General features: G+C 39.5%; 3 protein-coding genes and 1 non-coding gene across 6 annotated transcripts in view, besides 1 other annotated feature; 1 reads left to right on the plus strand and 3 right to left on the minus strand.

Annotated features, from left to right (window-relative positions):
* Window positions 1–3,737: part of a mobile genetic element that runs on past the window's edge.
* CG14304 (uncharacterized protein) overlaps window positions 1–14,332 on the minus strand; it is a 28,527-nt gene extending 14,195 nt beyond the window's left edge. Inside the window, exons 1-2 of one of the 3 annotated variants that reach the window (NM_142474.4) lie at window positions 14,254–14,332; window positions 13,361–13,511 (exon numbers count right to left, since the gene is read on the minus strand). In NM_142474.4, coding sequence (NP_650731.3) covers window positions 13,361–13,412 — 52 coding nt within the window. In that variant the 5' untranslated portion in view covers window positions 13,413–13,511; window positions 14,254–14,332. Of the gene's footprint in view, window positions 1–13,360; window positions 13,543–14,253 lie in introns of those variants that run through there. The other 2 variants (NM_001260254.1, NM_001144608.2) reach the window with 2 other exon arrangements.
* Window positions 1–21,684, plus strand: part of qin — a 59,111-nt gene that overhangs the window by 15,969 nt on the left and 21,458 nt on the right. The window lies entirely within an intron of this gene.
* On the minus strand, window positions 9,759–10,516 carry CG7695 (uncharacterized protein). The gene is made up of 2 exons (NM_142476.2): window positions 10,101–10,516; window positions 9,759–10,035 (listed from the first exon to the last, which is right to left on the minus strand). The coding sequence occupies exons 1-2, from the start codon at window positions 10,486–10,488 to the stop codon at window positions 9,986–9,988; spliced, it is 438 nt and encodes a 145-aa protein (NP_650733.1). The 5' UTR covers window positions 10,489–10,516; the 3' UTR covers window positions 9,759–9,985.
* tRNA:Pro-TGG-1-5 (transfer RNA:Proline-TGG 1-5) lies at window positions 21,472–21,543 on the minus strand. Its single transcript has one exon. It is a non-coding gene; the product is annotated as a tRNA-Pro (tRNA).

Raw genomic sequence — 21,684 nt, forward strand, 5'->3', positions numbered from 1 at the left:
CTGGCATTGCCCCATAACTGTGAGCCATAGGTCCAGATTGGTTTCAATATAGAATTGTAGAGCAAGACCTTGTGATCTAGGCTGAGCGGAGAACCAGAGTTGATGAGCCAGTGTAAGTTGTTGGCTTTGAGTTTAAGTTGGGTTTTTTTGGCTTCAATGTGCCTGCGCCATGTGAGTCTTCTGTCTAGGTGTACTCCTAGGTACGTTACCTCGTCTGCTTTCGGGAGTGGTATGCTGTTCAACAAGAGCGGAGGACAGTCTTGTCTGTTTAGCGTAAACGTCACGTGCTTGCATTTTTGCTCGTTTACTTTTATTCGCCAGTCAGAGAGCCACTTCTCAATGTCGATGAGGTACAGTGCCAACTGTGCTGTAGCTTGGATAGGGGACCTTGAACGGCTAAGGATAGCTGTATCGTCGGCAAATGTGGATACCGTTAAGCGACTATTTGTAGGGATGTCGGCTGTATAGATGAGGTATAAGGTTGGCCCAAGAACGCTGCCTTGGGGGACTCCAGCCTCAATTGTATGAACAGTGGAAGTGGCAGTGTTGCACCGCACTGCAAACTTTCTGTCATAGAGGTAAGACTTTAGAAGTTTGTGTGTGCTTTCGGGTAGGGATATTTTAATTTTAAACATTAGGCCGTCGAGCCAGACTTTGTCGAATGCTTGGGATACGTCTAAAAATACTGCTGTACAGTATTCGCGATATTCAAATGCAGTTCTTATTTCCGTTGTAATACGATTCACCTGTTCAATGGTTCCGTGGCTTTCGCGAAATCCAAATTGGTGGGCTGGGATTATATTGTGGTATATCAGATGTTGATTAAGTCGGATCAGCAGGCATTTTTCGAATAGTTTCGAAATGCATGAGAGTAGACTTATTGGTCTGTAAGATGAAGCGACTGTGTGGTTCTTACCAGGCTTTGGAATCATTATGATCTTCATCATCTTCCATCGTTGTGGAAAGTAACCAAGTTTGGTGATGGCATTAAAGAGCTTGGTTATGTAGCGAACTGCAGAATGTGGCAGCTGGATGATCATTTCCGGTGTTATAAGGTCGTAGCCGGGGGATTTTTTCGGGCTGAGATTGTCTTTGATTATTTTAGTTATTTCTTTAGGACGAAACACAATTGGGGTGTGTTGCTGATGGCGGTTTACGGGATAGGACGGTAGCGCGAATGTGCTAGTAGCCTGGTTTGGCGTGAACACATTTTGTAGGTGAGCGGCAAATGTGTTGGCTCTGTCTTCATCACTACGGGCCCAGCCACCTGATGAATTCCTTATCGGCAAAACGGTTTCAGTCGGTGGGCGAAGAGTTGAGTGGGCTCGCCACAGTGACTTTTGTTTTGTGCCTGTTGGTGTGAGTTGCTCTATGTATCGGCGCTGATCGTCGTCCTCTTCTTGTTTCAGAGCGTTGGCCAGTTTCCGTGTGGCTACTTTTAGCTTTTGTTTTGCAGTTGGGGATCTGGAAGATTGCCATTCTCTGCGTAAGCGACGTTTTACGTGGACGAGTTGCTCGATTTGTACGTTGGTCTTTTTTGAATTAATTGTATTATTTGTTATTTTGGGTGTTGCAGTAAGAGCTGCTGCAGTAAGGATGGATTGCAATGCACACGTGCAGCTCTCTATATCAGATTCAGTATTGAGTTTTGGGCTTAGCTCAATATGTGAACTTATATATTTTTTATACCTGAGCCAGTTTGTTTTGCTAGAGGTCAATCTGGTTGGTGGTTTCACGTTTTCTGCGTATCGGCGGAGGTGAATTAGTACAGGCGAGTGATCAGATGAGAGATCCGGCAGACATTCAGCTTTAACCAAACTGCGGGAAATATTTTTCGTAACTGCGAAGTCGATCAGGTCTGGCAGCTTATTGAGGTCTGATGGCCAGTATGTAGGACTCCCGGGGGAAACATGGTCAAGTTTATTAGTGGCTTTTATTATCGTCTTATAAAGCTGTTTTCCTTTTGGGTTCACAAGTCGCGATCCCCAGTGAGTATGTTTAGCGTTGTAGTCGCCTGCTGCAATGAAGTGTGGCCCTAGTGCTTGGAAGAAATCCAGGAATTGAGCTTCTAATACTGTGAAACGGGGGGGGCAGTATACGGCCGCTAGTGTAAGGAGAGTGTTGTCATCCAGCTGAATGTTGATAGATGTGGCCTGAAGATGATTTTCCGCAAATTCTTTGTAAAAGTGGTGCTTCATACGGTTCCTTATGAGTATGGCGGTGCCACCGTGTGCTTTTCCGTCGGGATGATTTGTACCGTAGAAATGGTAGTCTCTTATTTGAAAATTGTATTTGCTTGTGAGATGAGTTTCCGAAAGAAGCATTACGTCGATATGCTTCTCATGTAGGAATTGAGCTAGCTCAAGTTTGCGCTGTGAGACGCCATTGGCGTTCCACGTAGCTATGCGTAAGGTAGCCATTATTTATTTGATTGTTGGGCTACAAGCATTTGTATCAAAAGGTTTTGATTACGCATCATGTCTTGAATGGTGGTCTTCATAAATGTCATAAATTCCATCATGCTCTGTTGTAAGGCTTGCATCATAGCTTCAGTTTTTGTTTCCTGCTGCGCAGCTGGGTGATAGTTTTGTTGTGTGTCTAATTTTGTGTGCACTTCATGTGGAGTTCGGGAGTTTTGGGTTGGAGGCGTCATACCTGATTTTAAAACGTTAGCAAATGTTGTCTTGTTAGTGTTGAATGTAGGCCAGGGAGCGAAACTAGCTGCTTTCGAGAAAATTACTTCAGGATTTGTCTCTGATGGTATCAGGGTAGCTGATCCTTGGTGTGCCCGCGCCGTGTTCATTCTTTTGTGAAGACGGATTTTCAGCTCTTTGTAGATTGGACAGCCTCTGTAGTTTGCTGTGTGATTGCCCCCGCAGTTATTACATTTTTTCTCGCATGCATTTTCTTTGTTAATTTGACACTGTTTGGAGTCGTGGAGATCTCCACAGACTACGCACACCGGGCGAAGTGTACAATATGACCTCGTGTGGCCATACTCTTGGCAGTTTGTACATTGTACAGGAGCGTTGCGTTTGTGCGGCTCTTCTACCGTGATCCTACGGTGCAAAAGGAGCTGGAGTTTGTAAATTGGGTGAACCTCGTTTTTTCTAGGAGGCTTGTTTTCTGGTTCAAGCTCAATCTTGAAGAGTGGTTGGGGCTGCCTGTTTCTGTTTTTGATATTGAACACGTTTTTGGCGTAAAATCCCTTTTCCTTTAGCGCCTCAGTTATCTCTTCGGGCGTAACATCAGACTCAATGCCCTTCAGGACTACTTGCAGGCCCTTGCTGCTTTTAAGCTGGTAGGTGTAGAAGCCTATTTTTTGTGCGGTAAAATAGTTTGTGACTTTTCTGTAGTCGTCCTCCGTTTTCGTCTGAAGTTTGATTTCGTTGATAGTACCTCTTACGAGGGGAGTTATATGAAAGCTATCTTTCCCAATAAGGCCAAGTCAAAGTATTTACAAGACGGCTTGTGCTCTTCTCGCGGATGTATATTGGCGGAGGCTTTGTTTTCTTCGGTTCGATATCAACGGATCCCAGCGGCACGTCCTCAGCGGTATCTACCAGCAAGGCAAATCTGTTGGTATTTGCAGGGGCTACATTTTTGATCAAGGTAGAGTTATCGCGTGTATTTTTCGGCTTGTTTCCCAAATCTGAATTTTCCGGGCTGAGCTTTCGCTTTATTGTAATGTAGCGGTCCATTCCAGTCTGCCAGGTCGACCCAGCTTTTTTGTTTACCATTTGAAGTTAGTATTTTTACAGAAATCATATCTCAAGAAATGCTTTATTACAAAATATGCAATTCTTGATGAGCCTTGAGTTGTTACAATGTTTATTTGTTGATATTTTGAATATGTGCTACGGCTCAGATATCTGATCCTCCAAACTCCATACAGAACTAACAACTTTGTGAATCAGAATCTCAGATTCTATATTTCAATCTTCTTAAATCTTATGTTATTATTTCGTAGGAGATTCATATCTACCTTTCAACCATTCTTTTACAAATGCAATAGTAAATTAAAACTGCGGTTTAAAATATAATGATTTGATGATTTGTGGCTGCTTGTTCTCAAAGAACACGATTAAATGCTATCATAGAAGGCGGAAATTGGTTGCTGAGGTTGTTGGAATCAAAAAGCATAGAGAACAAGACGAGGCCGTCGCCACGGCGATTACTAAAAGGCAATTAATCCCGACCCACAGACAGAATTAATCGTTAACTACTAGAATTAGTTGGCTTTGTGGTTCGTTGTTTTGTGTTGATTGAAACCAGTGCAAATCGGGTAACAAAAAAGTAAATCTTGTTAATTAGAGCGTCGTTAGTCACGTTTTTGACTATCTTTTGGAGGCCCTGCTGGGTTGGGCTGACCAATGAAAAAAATCTATAACTAATATGGTTCCAGTTGGAAGGCATTGAATGTCATAATCAACGGCACGAATTTATACGAGCGTGTTCAAACAAAAGGTGGTTGTTTATTACCAACAGGAAAGGGAACTACTCTTTAACAAGGAAACTAAATTGCATGATGAATCCCCTTAGGGAATCATTAAAAAAGGAATTATAATTACGCACGGGAAAATTAGAATAAATTAATTAATTAGGGAATGTAACTAAGTTCGAAGAATTTAAAATATGGATTTTAACAGCAACCAATTAGTTGTCTGGTTCGATATTGGTCATTATTTAAATATAAGATATTTTTTAAAGATTCTGGTAACCGCCATTCATAAATATAAATACCTAGCAAAACCAGTCAACATATACTTTATAAAATTCACATAATTAAAACGCATTTATCAGAGCCATCTAGAGAATTGAGACAAACGATTAAGCTCCTGAATTTATCTAGTCATGGTTAAAGCAGGAAGCTATTAATGACCCTTGCTTCGGGGATTCCCTCAGTAAATAATTTGGCTTAAGTACGAGAACCACAAGTGCTCTGTGACCTCTGACCCAAAACGGTCAAGGCGAATTCCAATGACCATCACGAAATGATCAAACAAACAACATTTGTAACCCTGTGCACTTTTGCCCGACTTTGCCCTGTGAAAACCACCCGCAGACAATGGAAAACGATGGAATTTGAGCTGACTCACAGGCAGACCATAAATAGTGGTTCTCAAAAATTTGACAACATTTTTTTTTTGCCGACTTTGTGTAGCACTTTAATTAATTACTCTAACATTCAGCTGCAGTTTATATAGCATTGTAAACCTACCCATTTTTGGTAGGTTTTTGCGTTCTTTGGGTTGCCAAATATCGAAATCTTTTGGCTGGTTTCTTTTTTTTTTTTTTTGGCTCATGCCAAGCGATTGTTGTCTCAGCTAGCCAAATTAATTGGCTTAATTTGGAGGCTTAGCTGGGCTAGCATTTTTTTTTTTTTTAAGGTGTTAACAATCGTGTTTGCATGTTGGTTTATTGCCAAACAACCAATTCGGCTATTTTAGAACTTGAATGGGTGGCTAAACACACGCTAGTGCTAAAACAGCTAGGCTAATCCAGTAATCCAATCCGTACATATTAATTAGCTTATCCGGGCAGCAACCTTCAACTTCATCAATTAGTTGATAAATATGCGTTGCCCACTGGCCACTTTTAATTATGGTTAATTATTATAAATGTTGGTAACTTTACAGCACGATAATCACTCCATTCCAAACCTATTTTAATAATTACATGGTGTCGTTTCTTCCACGAAAACACAAAGATATTCATTTAATCTGAGGTCAGTGAAAGAGGTCAGCCAAGTTTTGATTCAACCTTAATTGGGTTAATGCAGATCCCGCCGAGAGCTAAACGAAAAATTTAGTAAAAGCGGCCATAAATTATCACCCGCTAACTGGAAGTTAGCCTTGGCGCTATCGTGGTTGACAAATTGGATACTTTGGAAATTAAAATTAGTGACTATAAGAGATTAATTACCAACATACTCGCATATAGTTAAACACATAGTCGAGCAGCTAATCAATGAGTATCACAATCGAATTCACAATCCACAATCACGAAAACTATAATGTTCAACTTGATCTGTATCACATTTGTTCTACTTTAGCATGCATTTTATTTGCTAACCATTTGACATCGATGGCGAAATATTGGACAATTTTTGTGCTAAATTGGTTTATGCGGAGCAACAATTTTGCTCTATATTTTTGTGTACAGCAGTTGTGTAGCGTGTTCAAAGTTGCCACAACACCTTGATGTGATTTTCCTGCTCAGTTTAACTCTTTGAATTTCTGTTGGTAATGTGATGATTCAATGTTTTAGCTTATGGCTATTTCAATTAAGTTGTTAATGAATATGAAATATTTCCAGCAATTTTAGCTAATAGTCACATTTGAAACCGGATAATAATCTTATCGTACCTTATTCGTTAGATATGATTTAGCAAAATTTTTTCTCTATTGCTTTTATCCATTTATGTGTTCAACTTATGATGTCTTAAATATTCTTTTATAAAAACTGACTAAATCGTTTTTCCTCCTTGTTGATTTTTTGAAAGTTTCTTGACCACCAACTTTTAATTCGCATTTAATAACTTGCAGTTCCTCAAATAATATAAAGCGATGAAAATTAATTCAATTATCTGCCGTGAAAAACAATCGATTATCTGGTGAAGCAAACAAAAATTCCACATTTGATTGAGCCTGCTAAAAATCCCCGTGATTGCGGTCATTACATCAATGGGATAGCAACTTTCCTTTATTTAACCAATTAACCTGTTCCAATCCCAAGTCGCATCCCGAATGATGTGCTTATTGTATATAATTTATTTGCAATAAGGCAAACGATTTTAGTTATTCAGCTATTTTGAGCATTCAGACGCAACAAGTGCACTTTGGTGGCTATCGCGACGGTTTGGTTTGAGTTGGTCTTAGCCATATTTGTCGATCCTCTGATTTAGCTTGACTCTAATCCCAGCAATTTCATCTATGCAGGCGGTGTGTTCATTTTAAGTCATGCCAGTTTTGTTTTAACACGCGCCACTTGGCCCACAAATATTCGATGAAGCAGCTGTTGCAGCTTTCACTAGTTCATATATCACTGACTTGGTAATTAGACCACTAATTAAAGCCCAAATGCCAACACTTCTTGTCCCAAAAGTCTGGGGTGGTGCACTATTTTACTAAACCGAGCCGAAACTTTAACAACAATACGCAATTATGTCATGCTGTCAACTGTCAGCAGGTGAATGAAAAATGTGTATGAGCAGCTCAAGACGATGGGTGGTTAGTTTATGGTGATACTGTTATATCATATAAAAATTTTTAATTATTTTTCTCATAAAGTGTACAAGTTTTATTTCGTAAACTGGTTTAAAACAGACCAACATAGAATCTTCTTTATTTGTTGTAAAATATTATACCATTTCGCTCGTATGTTGCATTTATTTCATTTCAAGTATAAGTTAATGCAGTTTTTCGACCTGACGCTTTTGGAGGGTATGAGTTAGTTCGTTTAAACGAAGTGCGCTCTGTTTCTCGTTTAAGTTACGCACGAGCCCGTCATCATTGCACTAAGTACATCAGCAATTTTCTGAGTTCAGTCTAGGCTCAGTTACAGTTAAAGCTACAGTTTCAGTTTCAGTTACAGTTACAGGTACAACCGCAGCAATAACAATGGAATGTCTCTTACCAAATGCGGCGCTTTGTTGGCTTACTCGGGTGGTGCCACCCGAGTTATACCCCACTTCACTTGCTCGTTTTAATAATCATGAAAAACATCGTCTCATGTGTTGACATTTTTCATTTAAGACTTTATTTGGCAAAAGGCTTCGTGTTGTTTCCAAAAAAAAAAAGCGTACGGCAGGGGGGTTAAATAATAATAATAATAACAAAATGCGTGTAATAAGCGAAAAATATTCACACAGTTTACACCTAAGCCATGGATTTTCATAGCATTGCATGCTGGTTTATTCAAGGCATCTGCCATGCAATTTTTCGGCTTCTTATTATTATTTTGTGGCTTTGCTTTTAGCCCAGTTTTTACGGTCGTGTGAAGTAATTTAAGACTTGGCTTGGAATCACAGCAGGTATGACTGTTCAATGTTTTTTCTTTTTTTTTTTGTTATGAGTAAATGTGCCTCGGAGCTGTGATTCAAATTGAAAAATACGTTTAAATAAATTTCGCAGAGAATTAAAAATAATTATAGCGCTTCAATACAGATTCATCAAAATTGATAGTCAAATTTCTGTAGTCGTAAAAACGACCAAATTTGGATGTTTTGCAAAAACTACTTTCAAAATCTTTTCAAATGATTCAACTTCTTGCTTGTATGTATATTTATTTTATAACAGTGTAGGTATGATGGTTCTTAACACTTTTTTTTTTAAATATAAACCAAAAATCGGTTTTAAATCAATTGTGCGTCATTTTTGTTACCACGTCATTTTCTTGACATTTTTCTTAGTCAGCCAAGCGTCTAATTCAGCTCTGAACTATTATTCTTCGCTTTTTCGGTTTTCTTATGTAATTTTCATTAGCGAATTTACTTGGAATATGGTTGTAGTGCGTGAACTTCTTTGTTTCTTAATTAGAGAGCGAAACAAATGAGTTTTGTTTGACTTTCAAATTCTGTCATTAGTCGCGATGAGACAAAGAAAACTTAATGACCTAATGATATTAAAGCTAAATTAAAAACCGATTCTGCTCACCGGTTTTTATTTCATCGACCAACCCCCACACTTTGCATATGCATATTACCGAAAATGGCACCGTCCAAATATCGGTTAGACTTAGATGTTAGATCTATAAATCAATTAAGTTATTATCGCAGGCGTCGAACAAGGCGTTCAGCTTGTTTCATCTGTGGGAAATTTGCATTTGCATTGAGCAGTTCAGCATTGTGAGTATTTCTTCCGCCTGTGGAAAGGCACTTGACTTGCAGTTCGCTCCTTGGACAAGTTGATAACTATTCGGCATGGTATTGTGTAAATTTGCCAACGGCCATAAAACAATCAAATCCATTGGGTGAAAAGTGGATGAGAGACTTCGAGAGTGAGAAACTCACTCAAGAAATGCAAATCCGAATGAATAAGGAAAACAAGAAAGGTGGTTAGGCATTTATTTGGGGACTGAAATCCCAAATACCCTTGTAGATAAAGATAAGAAATTATAATGATTTTATTTAATATTGAATTTGTGAACTCAATGAGCTAAAGATACCCTATACTATAGGATCAAATGCCACTGCATACATGATTGAAAATGAATATAAAGTTATAGCATACAGGTTGTATTATAGAGCTTTGAAGAGTTATTTATATCTAAACTTAGGGTATTCAAAATACTTCTTTTGCCCGAAAGTGTAGAGTGCCTCTCGTAGGGTACAATGAAAAGCAACCAAGTTAATTCAAATGAAAGCAAATCTGTGGGCTGGAACTGCAACCTGGACAGATTCGATGTGGACTATGAGGAAAATGTTGCAACCAGCTCTCTCGGACGTCGCGTAATTGCGAAACGGCCCCGAGGACATTGGCGCTGCGGAGTTTCTTTGTTGGTGGCTGACTGCTCAAATGAGCTTTTTTTTTTTTTGTATTTTGCATATTGCAAATGCAAAATTTTCCTTAATTAAATCCGATCAATCGCGGCCAATCAGGAAGAGAGTGGTGGCAGCGCGTGGTCGCTGGAAAAGCCAGACAACATTGAACTTGAATTGCTGGCTTGAAGTGGCTGCGTAAAAGTTGTGCAACTTGTTGTTGTTGGCCAGCTTAAATATTAAAGACACGATTGCAACACATCTGTGCGCCAACTTTGCTTTTATTTTTATTTTTATTTTCATTTTCTTTTTTTCTGTAGTTGGTTTGCAGATCCTGTTTTTGGTCAAGGTGCCTCTAAAAAGAAGTGGGTTAAATCGCACTTAGGGAGTGAATTGTACTTGTTATGTCCTTCAAAATCGAATTTAAGCTGTTATTTTTTTACAATTTTTAAGTTTCTACATGTATTTCTTTCTATATTTTATAAGCAAGTCTGTTATCTAGACCTAACCAACTGGCTGTTCCACGCATTCACCGACGGAAATAAATGAGTACGCTGTATAAGAATAAAACTCAGTCTATAAACAATCCTTTCGTAGTTAATTAAAACATTTAACTTACGCCTCTCATTTGTGCAAATGTAGTTACGCATTTCGCACTCGTTACTAAATGTCAAGTACTCCTCCTGGAAGATCTGCGCACAGACTGGGTCATAGATATCCGGGCATTCCTTGGTGCAGCTGGGTTTGCAGATCTCCCGCGTGGTTTCAATCAGCTCCGATCTTCCGCTGTTTTTTCGGGCGCACTGCTCGACCTTCAGCAGACAATCGTTGTGAAAGACATGGCAACGTTCGTCGGACATGGCCCAAACCAGCTCTTTCACATCCGAGCATTTGTACTGCACACTGCAGCGGAAGAGCTCGTCCTGGGCTAGGGCGTGATTGCATCCCAAACAGATGAGCATGAAGGCCAAAGCCAAGGTCAAAGTCAACTGACTGCTACCGTGCATCTCATTCGTTGATTACGGTACGAAAACTGAGGTTCTCTAAAGCACACTCGTGGATATTTATACGATTCCCACCCATAACAGCCACTTTAACCTACATCGAATTTGCATGGCCTATTCTGACCCCTTCGAGTTGTAATAGCACTTCGACTAAGCGGCTTTAAAAGTATTTCATATTCGTAAAAATAAAAATCTAAAAGAAATTATCTTCTGGGACATTCCATAAATGTTCTAAATAATTAATTCTAAATATAAAAGCGCAATATTTTTTTTTATTCGCTATAAAAATAGAACATGTATTTAATATTTCTATATTTTAATCAGATAATTGGGTATTTCTTTAGTATAAAACAATATTTTACCAACCATGAATAAAATATTGAAATATTTAAAGACCACCATAGGGTTAAGAGAATATTTGTAGTTAATAATTGCTAACAAAACTGAACTCCGGGTTAAAACCAGCTTATTGTGTAGCGCAGCGTAGATCTGATATTTTTTATAGCCAGCAATTGAGATCTAAGATAATAAAAAGCTCCCTGGTTTGTAAAATATTCTTGGAAATGTTCACAAATATTACCTTAAGTCTGAATTGTATTATTCGATGATAAATCAACGTTACACTGCAGTAGGCGAATTCATATGAAATAGTAATTATTGATTGCATTATTATTTTGCATAGTTTTAAAATCAATGTAAGAATTAAAAAATAATTGCGATTAATGTGTACCGCTTATAATTTGGCTTCAATTATAGAGTTCAGAAAAAATATTCTTTATAACTTTTATAATTCTGGCTTATACTTTTGTTGGTTGAACAACGTTTTATTTAATTTCATAGGTCGTAACAAAATCAATATAAATAAAAACCTTCTCTCTTTCATTATTTATAATTAGGAAAAGTATTCATTTCAAGTATTAAACTCAGATGTGGCTTATAAGTCAGATGGCTTTAATTAACGTGGGTTAAACATTCAAGTAGCATCACTCGACGTTCGAAAGTGGCTCAAATAGATCAGGCTCCGCCGGCTTTCTATCCATTCGAACATCTTATTATGTCAATTATCCAATTGCTAATAAAGTCCACGTACGCCTGCTGACCCGCAGTTTTGGATCAGTGGCGATCGGTGAAACGTAAACGGCTAACCGAGAAGCGAAACGAGAAATTGGCGTTGAAATCATTTCAGAGTCATTGACACAGACAATGTCCGCCAACGTGTGGTTGAATTTGGTTTTCCACTTTTTTTTTTGGCAAACATTTTACTTTTTCCTTTCACGCCCCAAACTTAAAACTCCCGCTCTTTTGCTGCTTTTTTTCTACTTACATTCCGTATGGGAAGTGAAAAATCTTGTTTTCTTGTATATATGTATGTATGCAGCTGGGGTTGTCCAAAGCAAATTTATGGACCTTCAAATTGTGGGGCCTGCAACTATTAGGCACCGCAGAAAGTTGACAAAACTTGCGAATTATGTAAAATGTAAACTGTGTGGCGGCGGCAATTAGTGAACTTGGGCCGAATTTTGTTTTTGGGTGTTAAATGAATGACTGTGATGATGACTGTAATTGGTTTTTGGCCATTAGGTAAGCCAAGTTGCTCGGCTTTAGGAAGTTATTAGCATAATTGCTCCGGGAAGTTTGTTTGTGTTTTCTTTTCAGGAATGGGGTTCATTTCTTTCCCGTCCTCTGCCGTGCGCTATGCATTTTGGAATATTTCGGACGAACTCGGCCCGCTCCAGGTATTTTTTACATGGATGCAGCGCTTGGAATTCCAAAACATCTGCCCAATCTCCCACGAAGTCAGTGCCAGACAAATGCACACATTCCTTTCTGCTGTGCTGCTCCCCCGATGATGGGAAATTGCATTTTCACTGCAAATGCCGCGCACTCGATGTGGAGCACGTTTACCTCAACTTTGCCCCACGGCTCCAACTATGAATCCCTACTCCGGTTTGCCAATACGCCGCCCCCAGGTTTGGCGTCCAGTTTAGATATCCACTTGGCGCTGTAATGCACCGTCAGTGAATGCCGTCCATGATGTTGATGGCGATAATAATTTGTATGCCATTCCATCAATACAAGGCTTTCCATAGATTACTCTCTCGCTTCCACAGTGGCACCGACCGTCATTGTCTATGGCGCCTATTAATTGATTTAAATCGATAAAAATAACATTGCGCTTAAATTGACCATGCAACTAGTTAGATTTTTGTTATCTGTAGTACCTTTATGGCAGTACTATTACAAAACGGTTTTGTTCAATTTTTGGCCTTAGTACAATTTTCTTTAACTAAATTGTTTTATGTTTTAATTGAAATGGATGCAATGGAGGAGCAGTCCGTAAGTTTTAATTAAATCCCACATTAGTGTATGCAATGTCGTAAAAGCGGTCCACTGTGCGGATTATCCGCAGAGCCTGACGGACGTGGACGAATCCGCGATGGAACCATCGCTTTGCGTACTTTCGCTACGATACACAAATATACTTAAAACGCAACTTTGCGCACGTATTTGGGATTTCGGACGTTGTCGCATCCGATGGCGAGGCATTTAAACTTCATTTTCATATTGTCAACGGCAATTGATGATGGTCAAAGCCCCGCGTTGAAATGGTTGGCATTTCGCAAGGCAATGCAATGCGGCACATTGCACTTTGTGGTGGGGGAGCTGTTGTTGGTGGATTCAGGGATTGCATAAGCTCTAATATTTGGCAGGCTGATATAAAACAACATTTTTCTTAGTGCGACACAAACGACCTTGCTCCCGTTCAGTCACCCAATCCGAAAAAAAGAAGAAGAAAAAAGCAAAATGGAACCAGCAAACTGGTTTCGATCGATTCTAACTAGCTTTACCGGGTAATTTAAAGATCTGCACTTACCAAATGCCAATGGCATAAGCCAGTCGCTCCATCTTCCCTTGGGGATCCACATTTTGTTTCACTGATTGTCTCACACTTTCGATTCGTATATTACTGAACCGTGTATTTCAGATTGTCTGATAGCTTAGTGAAGCATATTTGTTAGACTGAACTGAAAGTATTTCACATACGAAGGTAAAAAATTAAATTAATGGACTTGTCAGCGATAAAAAAAAAGAGATTAGCATAAAAGTGTTGTGAATATAACGTTCTAAGAAAAGGGGCGTTGTCCGTCCCGTCTTATCTCATGAATGCATAAATTTGTTTGGTCCAAAAGAAGAGAATGTTTTTTGTTTTGAAAACATTTTTATTTACTTTTATTGTTTGATAACTTGAAAAGATTGGGGGAAAACCGGACTAAGAAAGTGTTAGGAAAGTTTTTCTTTTATTTTAGAGTGAAATCTTGAAGATTTCAGCTAAACCCCAATAAACATATATTTTATAGTTCAATGTGCAATATTTTCAACAGCCAATGAAGATCTTAGCTTCGTTTTGTTTACAATAAATGCTTAAACTCTTTTTCTTTCACTCGCTTTACTTAAACTAAAAATTGGGACACAGATCTAGATAGATTTCACAACAAAGCTTGTTCTACTTCACTTTTCATAAGTTTCACAATTTGTTATTTGTCATTTTTACACCAAATGCAAATTTAGCTTTAGAATTGAAATTCCGCTTTTATTTTCTGCCAACTTTCACATGTCGAAATATTATTTAAAAAGCCAACGGGTTTTTAATGATAACTAATATTGACAGTTCATAACTTAGGCGATTTATCTTTGGGTTTTTTTTTTTCGCAAATGGTAAACTGAGAAACAACAATGTTTTTATAATTTGTAAGTCATCAAACGAACCGAAAAACTGTGATGAAAAAGCGATGCAAAGCGCGAATTTTTTTGGTACACGCGCATGCGCGGCGTTCAAATTGAAACTAAACGTGAATTGGCGGCTGCGCGTTTGTTTATTTGATCGCTGGCGCCGCACTACTTGCACTGCTTGCACTGCTTGCCTCTTCGACTGGTTTCTCTTTTTGCCAAGTCAAAACGCTCTTTTTCCAAAACAACTTCACTCTTTTTCCCTGCCAGACGATTTTGTGACCACCAAGTCGCGTGCTTGTGACTCACGATGATGGTGGGCTTTTCAAGGGGGGGTTTTCAACTGATTATATTGCCGCAGGTCAGGTCTCAACTTTGCTTTGTTTATACCATTTTTCAGACTTGCCTCTAACTACCGTTTTCGCCGTCTTGCGGCTTGTAATGAAGCCATTAACGGCCAATTACCGGGGTGACCATCTTATTATGTTCAAATTGATTCAGGCCTGAGGGTTTGGGCTAGTTCTATTTGCCTATCCGTATATCTCATCCCTTTCACCGGTCCGTTGGTGGTCCGTCCTTTCACCTCTGCACTTTCCATCGCTCGCGAATTAACCACAAAATATGATCAGCTCATCCCACATAATTATAAACAAAAAATACAATTCAATTTCGGCAACCACGCGATCGCAGTGAGTGTGGTGCAGACTATACTAACTCAAAACTGTAAATATGGTTTCAATAGTTACTTGTGTTTATAGGATATATGTATTTTTAAATATTGTGATATAGCTTGCTAATTAATTATAATTAATTTATATAAAATCAAAATTAATTTTTTCAATGCACAATCCTACTTATTCCATCTTCAATATATCTTTCTAAAATTATTTCCCTGCTGTATTTTTGATATATTGGGCGAACCACTCCCATTGTTCAGCTGCTGTAAAATTTAATTAAAGTAAAGTTATAAATTATCTGATGAAATTATTTGGCGTTGCACGCATTGCTTGGCCCATTGACTTAACTCACCCTCATCCATAAGTCGAGAGATTAATCCCCTTTCCATTTTATTTATATCTTACGCTCCTTTCCCAGCATTTACATAAGGCAAAAGTTTTTCAAGTTCAGAAGAAAAATGCAGGCGAATTTATTTCAAGTTTAATTGTTGAAAATATGAAAATGCAGAAATTATAATTCGTCTGTTCACCCATAAATATTTAATGAGCTCCGCGAGCCAATCAAATGAAAGTGCAATCATTAAATCGAATGATAAGTGTTTGAGGTCGAATTATATGGACGATTGTCTGGGCGGATGTGTAACTTTTGGCATTGTTAGTGACAGACAGGCTTTGTACCCTGAAAAAAGTCCGGCTTACTATGGAAGTGTGATCCTCTTTAATTTCATAATTAAATAGAAAAGTTTTATACTACGGTTTTTGGGAGTGCTAGATCCGTTTTTTATAGTCATCAAGTGTAGTGAATCGTATATAAATGACCTACCTAAAATTACTTCCCGAAATATGTTTATTCCTGGTTATTGTCTGTGCAATTGGCTGAATGCCGTCACCCCGGGGCACTCATGAAGGGGAACTTCGTCAATTTGGTGGGTGTGTCCAGAAAGTGGACACTGCACGTGCCAAAAAATGGTTTAGAAAGTGCCCAAAGGCACTTTGTGGCAAAAAACATTATGTTATAGACACGGTATGTCAGTGTGTGTGTGGGGGGGGGGGCTTTTAGTTAGAAATGGTCGATAAAAAAGCGATCACTAAATTCAATTTAGTCACAAAGCAACGACAACACCTTTGTGGGATTTTCAATTATAAAGCCCGGGCGCAAGAAATATGCTAGTCAATGCAGCACAGCTCTTTTTTTCCCAGACCGCAAAAAGGCAAAATGCAAAGTGCCAAAGGCGTGAAAATAATCCATAAAAAGAAAAGCGATGGAAAAATAGAAGGAAAAACTACGGCCAACAGAAGGAAACGTACACACACAAAAGGGGCGACTCTTGTTTTTTTTTCAGTTAGCAGAGCAGAAAGCGCGCTTAAATGATTTTGAATTGTGGACAAACATTGGCGACATGGAAACACGAAGGCGGCGGAGATGTGGACACGGACACGGGTTGACGTTGTCAACATTGTAGCTGCGGCTTCTGGCTAAAATGTTTGCGGCTGGTCAGGAAGGAGCCGGATGCGGAGGAGTTGCAGGACAGGAGCAGTTGGCGTTGCTAGGATGGTGCTGGATGCTGGGTGCTGGATACTGCGATGTTGGCTAAAAATAGTAGCTGGCAAAGAGCCGCGACCACCACGAGTTGCAAAAATCACGCGCCATGAATCGTACAAAGAGCAATTGAATGGAACCATCTTTGGGAGTGGAGAGTGGAAAAGTAGTTGTTGGGATCGCTCCTCCTGCGTCTGACTTTCGTTTGCGTTGACTGGATGATTATGGTTCTTTTGGGTTAGGTGTTTTGTTTTGGTCTACTTGATGTGCTGCCGTTTAAAGGATGGCATCCCCAGCATCTTTATAGTACAGAAAACTAGATTTAAATAGATACAACATTATTTCGTTCAATTAAATTGCACATATTTTTCTCCTATTTAAATTCTACGATTTTAGACCAATTCACAGCTAATTGACTGTAGTGCAGCCCAGGAAACGGTTTAGCAAGGTCCTAACTTAAAATTACAATTCTACCTCGAGGGTATCTAATCTTCGTTCCATTTGAACGTTGACCCATCTCCGGTGGCCACTTCCAGTTCATTTTCTGTTTCAATTGCAGCACTTTTTGCCCGCCTGTTGGTGCCAGCAAACCGCAAACTAAACAAGTCGCCGGGATTGCCGGCAGAAATGTACATATTTTTTATTCCGGGGCAAAATCAATTGGCATTTCAAATTGCACGCCTTTGAGTTTCGTTCGCGCACTGCGTTTGCCATTCGTTTTGAGGGTTTGAGCGTTTTTGTTATAATTGAAAAGTGGCCCGGCCGTCGAAGAGTGGATGGATGAAAGGTCCATTCCATGCCACATGCCACACGCCACTACCACTACCACTACCACTACCCTCGAAGAAGAAACTGTGTTGGCTATTTAAGTTTCGGTCTGCCGACAGTTTAGGCAAATAGAGCCATAGTCATCAGAGCACCTTCATAGCCATACAATTAATGCAGATGACGATGCCGAGACGAGACTAGACGAAACCAGATTGAATCCATGTAGGCGTCCATTGGCACAGGTGTGCAGGTGCAACTGCAAGTGCCGGGTGAACATGTCTCCATGTCCATGGCTGTGCACTCCACCATCGGCAGACACCAAATACTTCCTTCATTAGGCTCACCCGCAGCCCATTTCCCACTCCCACTACCCCAACCTCAATCCTCACTTCGGAGCAGCCAACCGACCAAGCGACCAATGTGTCCCAGTCTGGCCTCCATTGTACGCTGGATGTCGTGTGCGTGTCGTTTCAAATCGGTACGTGCACTGACCAAAAACTCGGATACTTAAATACGGAATTTATTTGTAACATTTAGGAAATTCCACGATCTTATGCGAATATTATTCAAATTGTACATTTTATGGCTTAAAATTATAAAAAAAAATGAAAACGTTTAAAAAACCATTGCTACATTTCGTACAGTGCTACGGAGGGCTACTCTCACATTGTTTGCTGCATAAATAATTTTAGAGTAAATTAATTTATTCGTTGACATGTGTCCTGCGTTTATTTGAAATTGCATTGTCATTATGCAAATGCACTTTACCCCTGCAACCATCTCTCTGCCGTTTTGTGTTCGATTTAACTGCCTGTTGTTTTCTGCTCTTCGCCTGAGTGACTGCGAACAGAGTTTTTCTGTTGAGTGCCATGATTTATTTGTTGATACAACCGAGTTATTTACACTTAATTTGACAATGCGTGTAATGGTTTGTTAGCCACCTAAATCGCCGGACTGCTGCAGCTAGGTGCGTTTGTCATTTACCAACTGAAAATGCATCGCCTTAGTTTCTTGGCTGCATGATTTGCTGCAGCTGGCTAAGATCTTAAATCTATTTGTTCTTACTGCTTGTGGGCCAAGAAAGCTGCATTTAGATGGTCATATATTCCAGAGCAAATACCATAAATAAATGAACTGCAGGTGTTCATGGACGCATTCGTAATCTTCAGATTTCAAGAAAGGGTTTAACATTCCGGCTGAGACATAATGGGACGTTTAATAATCTTATGGAGTCTTAGAGGATTAACCTCTAATGGCCATTGGTTGTGTATTTCACATATTATTTGCAAATGTTCAAAACATATTTTGTTACACACTTGCGTGGTTTTCAAAGATAACTAGTTTATTTAACCATATAGTTATTTATGCACAAGTCTGTGGGTGTTGGTCAGTTGATTGTTGTGCCTGGTTGTTGCCCACCACTGACCAAATAACCGACTTTTCACGCCTTCTGGTATTACATCTATGGCCAGCGACGTGGTTACCTTACTCCCCGATCCTTCCTTGCCACAAAACCGTCCACAACATTCCGATGCACCCGCAACAGCATTGTGGTTGCCTCATTACGAAGGGGAAATGCTCACGCTTTTCCCTGCCAACTGCAGCAGCAGCAACATGTTGCATTTTATGAATGAAGAAAATGTAATTTTACACTTGAATTGCGTGACTTGGAGCGGTGAGTTCTCATATTTCATAGCCGCTCAAAGATGCCGCAATCCCTCACGTAAATTGAAAAAGAGCATTGATAGGCAAATTAGGCGCTGTCTGCTTTCTGGCCCTATTGCACAATTGTAACTCAGGGGGTACATGTAGGGAAAAATCGTATAAAGTCGGTAATTAACCGAAATTAGGATTAGAAATATGGGAGCTTAGCTCCCATATATGCTTTTTCTACTACATATATCTTGCTTATGCACTACATATATTGTTTATAATTATAAGAACTTCAAAATAATGGAACAATTTGAACATATTGTTACTTTATACAGAGTATTTGTTACAGTGCAATTGTTGCAACATTGTTGGCAGATGAACGATGCTGAGAATTTTCGACCCTCCCATCGCCTGAGCCTCATTAGTGGGGATCCCCATTCCAAAAGAGTGATCCTTTCACCAGGGGGCAATGTACATTCACTTTCAATAGCCAATGACATTCACTTGGCCGACAACGGGCAATTGATCAGCAGGCCCAGAGCCTGCTGAGCTCCGTATTATGGCACCCATTAAATGTGATTCCATTGCACTCTTGAGGCCGCCACCGAAAGTCATTAACAACAACTATGGAACCGCACCACACCTGTCTTGCAATCGGTCTCTAACCGAATCATTAGTCGATCTGGTTAAGACTTCTCTTAACATTTTAACAGCAGTTTGCTGCTCGTGATTTGTTCAACTGCATTGGGGATTGATCTCTGTGTTTCGTGCGCCGGTTTGCTAAGAAGTACACGAAATATATTACACATACGCCACCGATTCCGTTCGCCAATGCTGTGGCAAGAAGTCCGATTTGTTCCATAGCCGTTTGTCATATTTTTCCTTTCGATGCTTTTGTAAATGGCTAAGGTATGCGAAAATGTTTAGCGTCAATCGAATAGCATTTGTTTTTAAGGAATTTTAGGAAACATTTTTTATTTAATTCTTTAAGACACACCTTTAATAACGATTAGCTAAAAATCTAGTAATGAAAAATCGCAAACTAAGGTTAAATGAATTTAAATTATATTGACATTCCTTTAGACTACTTCTTAATTAAGATTAATAATAAACATATTTTTTTAAGAATTTGCACTAAACATATAAAATTATTTGTCAAAAACCATTTCCAGAAGTGATTTTGGTGTTTTGATCTCCCGTGGATTGGTGTCCAGCCTGCATCGGGCAAATTTTTTTACCACCGAATTCGCTTGGCCAAGTTAACGATATGTGCTGCTTATGTGGCTCAAACTGGCCCGCACTTGTTGCCATCTCGTCTTGTTCCAGCCAGCTGCAGATCCGATCCGATCATCTCGTCCCGATGCGAAGGCCACCGCCAGTCTCTGCACTTTTGTCAGATGGCGGACGCGGATCAAAAAACTTGCATATATTGCTGGGTGATTTTTAATTCCGATGCCACCGCGACCGGCTAGTGAAAGTAGTTTTTATTTATATTTTATTTTCGGCGATGCATTTGGCTGTCTCTGGATTTGGTAATAATTCGCTGCGACGGCCATGTAAGGCCATTACAAAATATGATGGCTCTATTCTTTAAGCCAAATCATATTTATAGCTGGCAGATGGCTTTGTGCCTGCTTTTACCCACAAAAATATAAACTGGAAATGATCCGAAAGAAATAGTTTGCTTAGGGGTTACATCATGGGCCTAAATTTATGTCTTTCACACTTTCCGTTCGCGTGGAGTTCGAGTTTTCATTCGGGCTCAGAGCGACACTCATTGTTCAATTTTCCAATTGTCGGCGATAAAACACACAAAGACTTATCGGCCAAGTCAATCGCTAATGCCCCAAAACAAGTAGTTGCATGTGCTTGGCTCAAAGTTGGTGGTAATACGAGTATTAGCCGAAAAGCCATACGCTTGGCTTTTGCCTTTCATTACATGCGGTGCTGTGCCTCTGAGGCAACAAATGTGTTTATACAATGTTAAAACAAAGTAATTATACAAATTATAAACGCATAATAATGGTTCAACATTTGATAATGCCAAATTTATTTGATAATTATATGTTTATTTTTAAACAATTTGATTGGTATTGCCAACATGCAGGATGGTCATAAGCCAAAACTCTTTTACAACAGCTCATTTTCTTTACCATTGAACGTAATTTTGCAGGATATCTCTAATCAAATTCGCCTTGTATTAGTAAATAGTAAGAACGCTTTTTCTTAAAATTAAATATAGATATTTTTCACGTAAAATCACATTGTATAAATGTTTATTTTAACAAGATTCAAAATGTGCCAAGATGTGGAAAAAGTACCCATAATAAAAAAGCCCGATTTGGGTACAGGTACAACACATTTTACGATATTTCCCATCTCTGATCGCCAGTAAGCCGCTATTGCTACTTCATTTTATTTGCCATCCAATCAACGCGTTGCCATCTGTGCAACGTCGTTTATTTGTTGGCCCGGCCGAAAGAAAATGCCTTGCAATATCTGCATTTTCACATCGCTCATTTCGCGGCGGTGGTATCTTTTGCTTTGTTTGTTTGTTTAATTAACTTTAGGCCGTGGCTATAAAAATTTGGCCACAAGCTAGTTAAAAATATTGGAGCCGGGCTCAACCGGGATTTGAACCCGGGACCTCTCGCACCCAAAGCGAGAATCATACCCCTAGACCATTGAGCCGCATACCGAGCACCTCGGCACTGCACGATTTTGGCCGCTGCTCTTCGCGGCGTTTCTTGGTGCTTTCGACCTGGCAGTCGTTCGCTGCCATTGCTGACGTTGATGCTGCTGCGGATGACGTCTTTTGGCCAACTTGTTTGC

This window comes from Drosophila melanogaster, chromosome 3R (assembly GCF_000001215.4).
Source record: "Drosophila melanogaster chromosome 3R".
Taxonomy (NCBI): Eukaryota; Metazoa; Arthropoda; class Insecta; order Diptera; family Drosophilidae; genus Drosophila; species Drosophila melanogaster.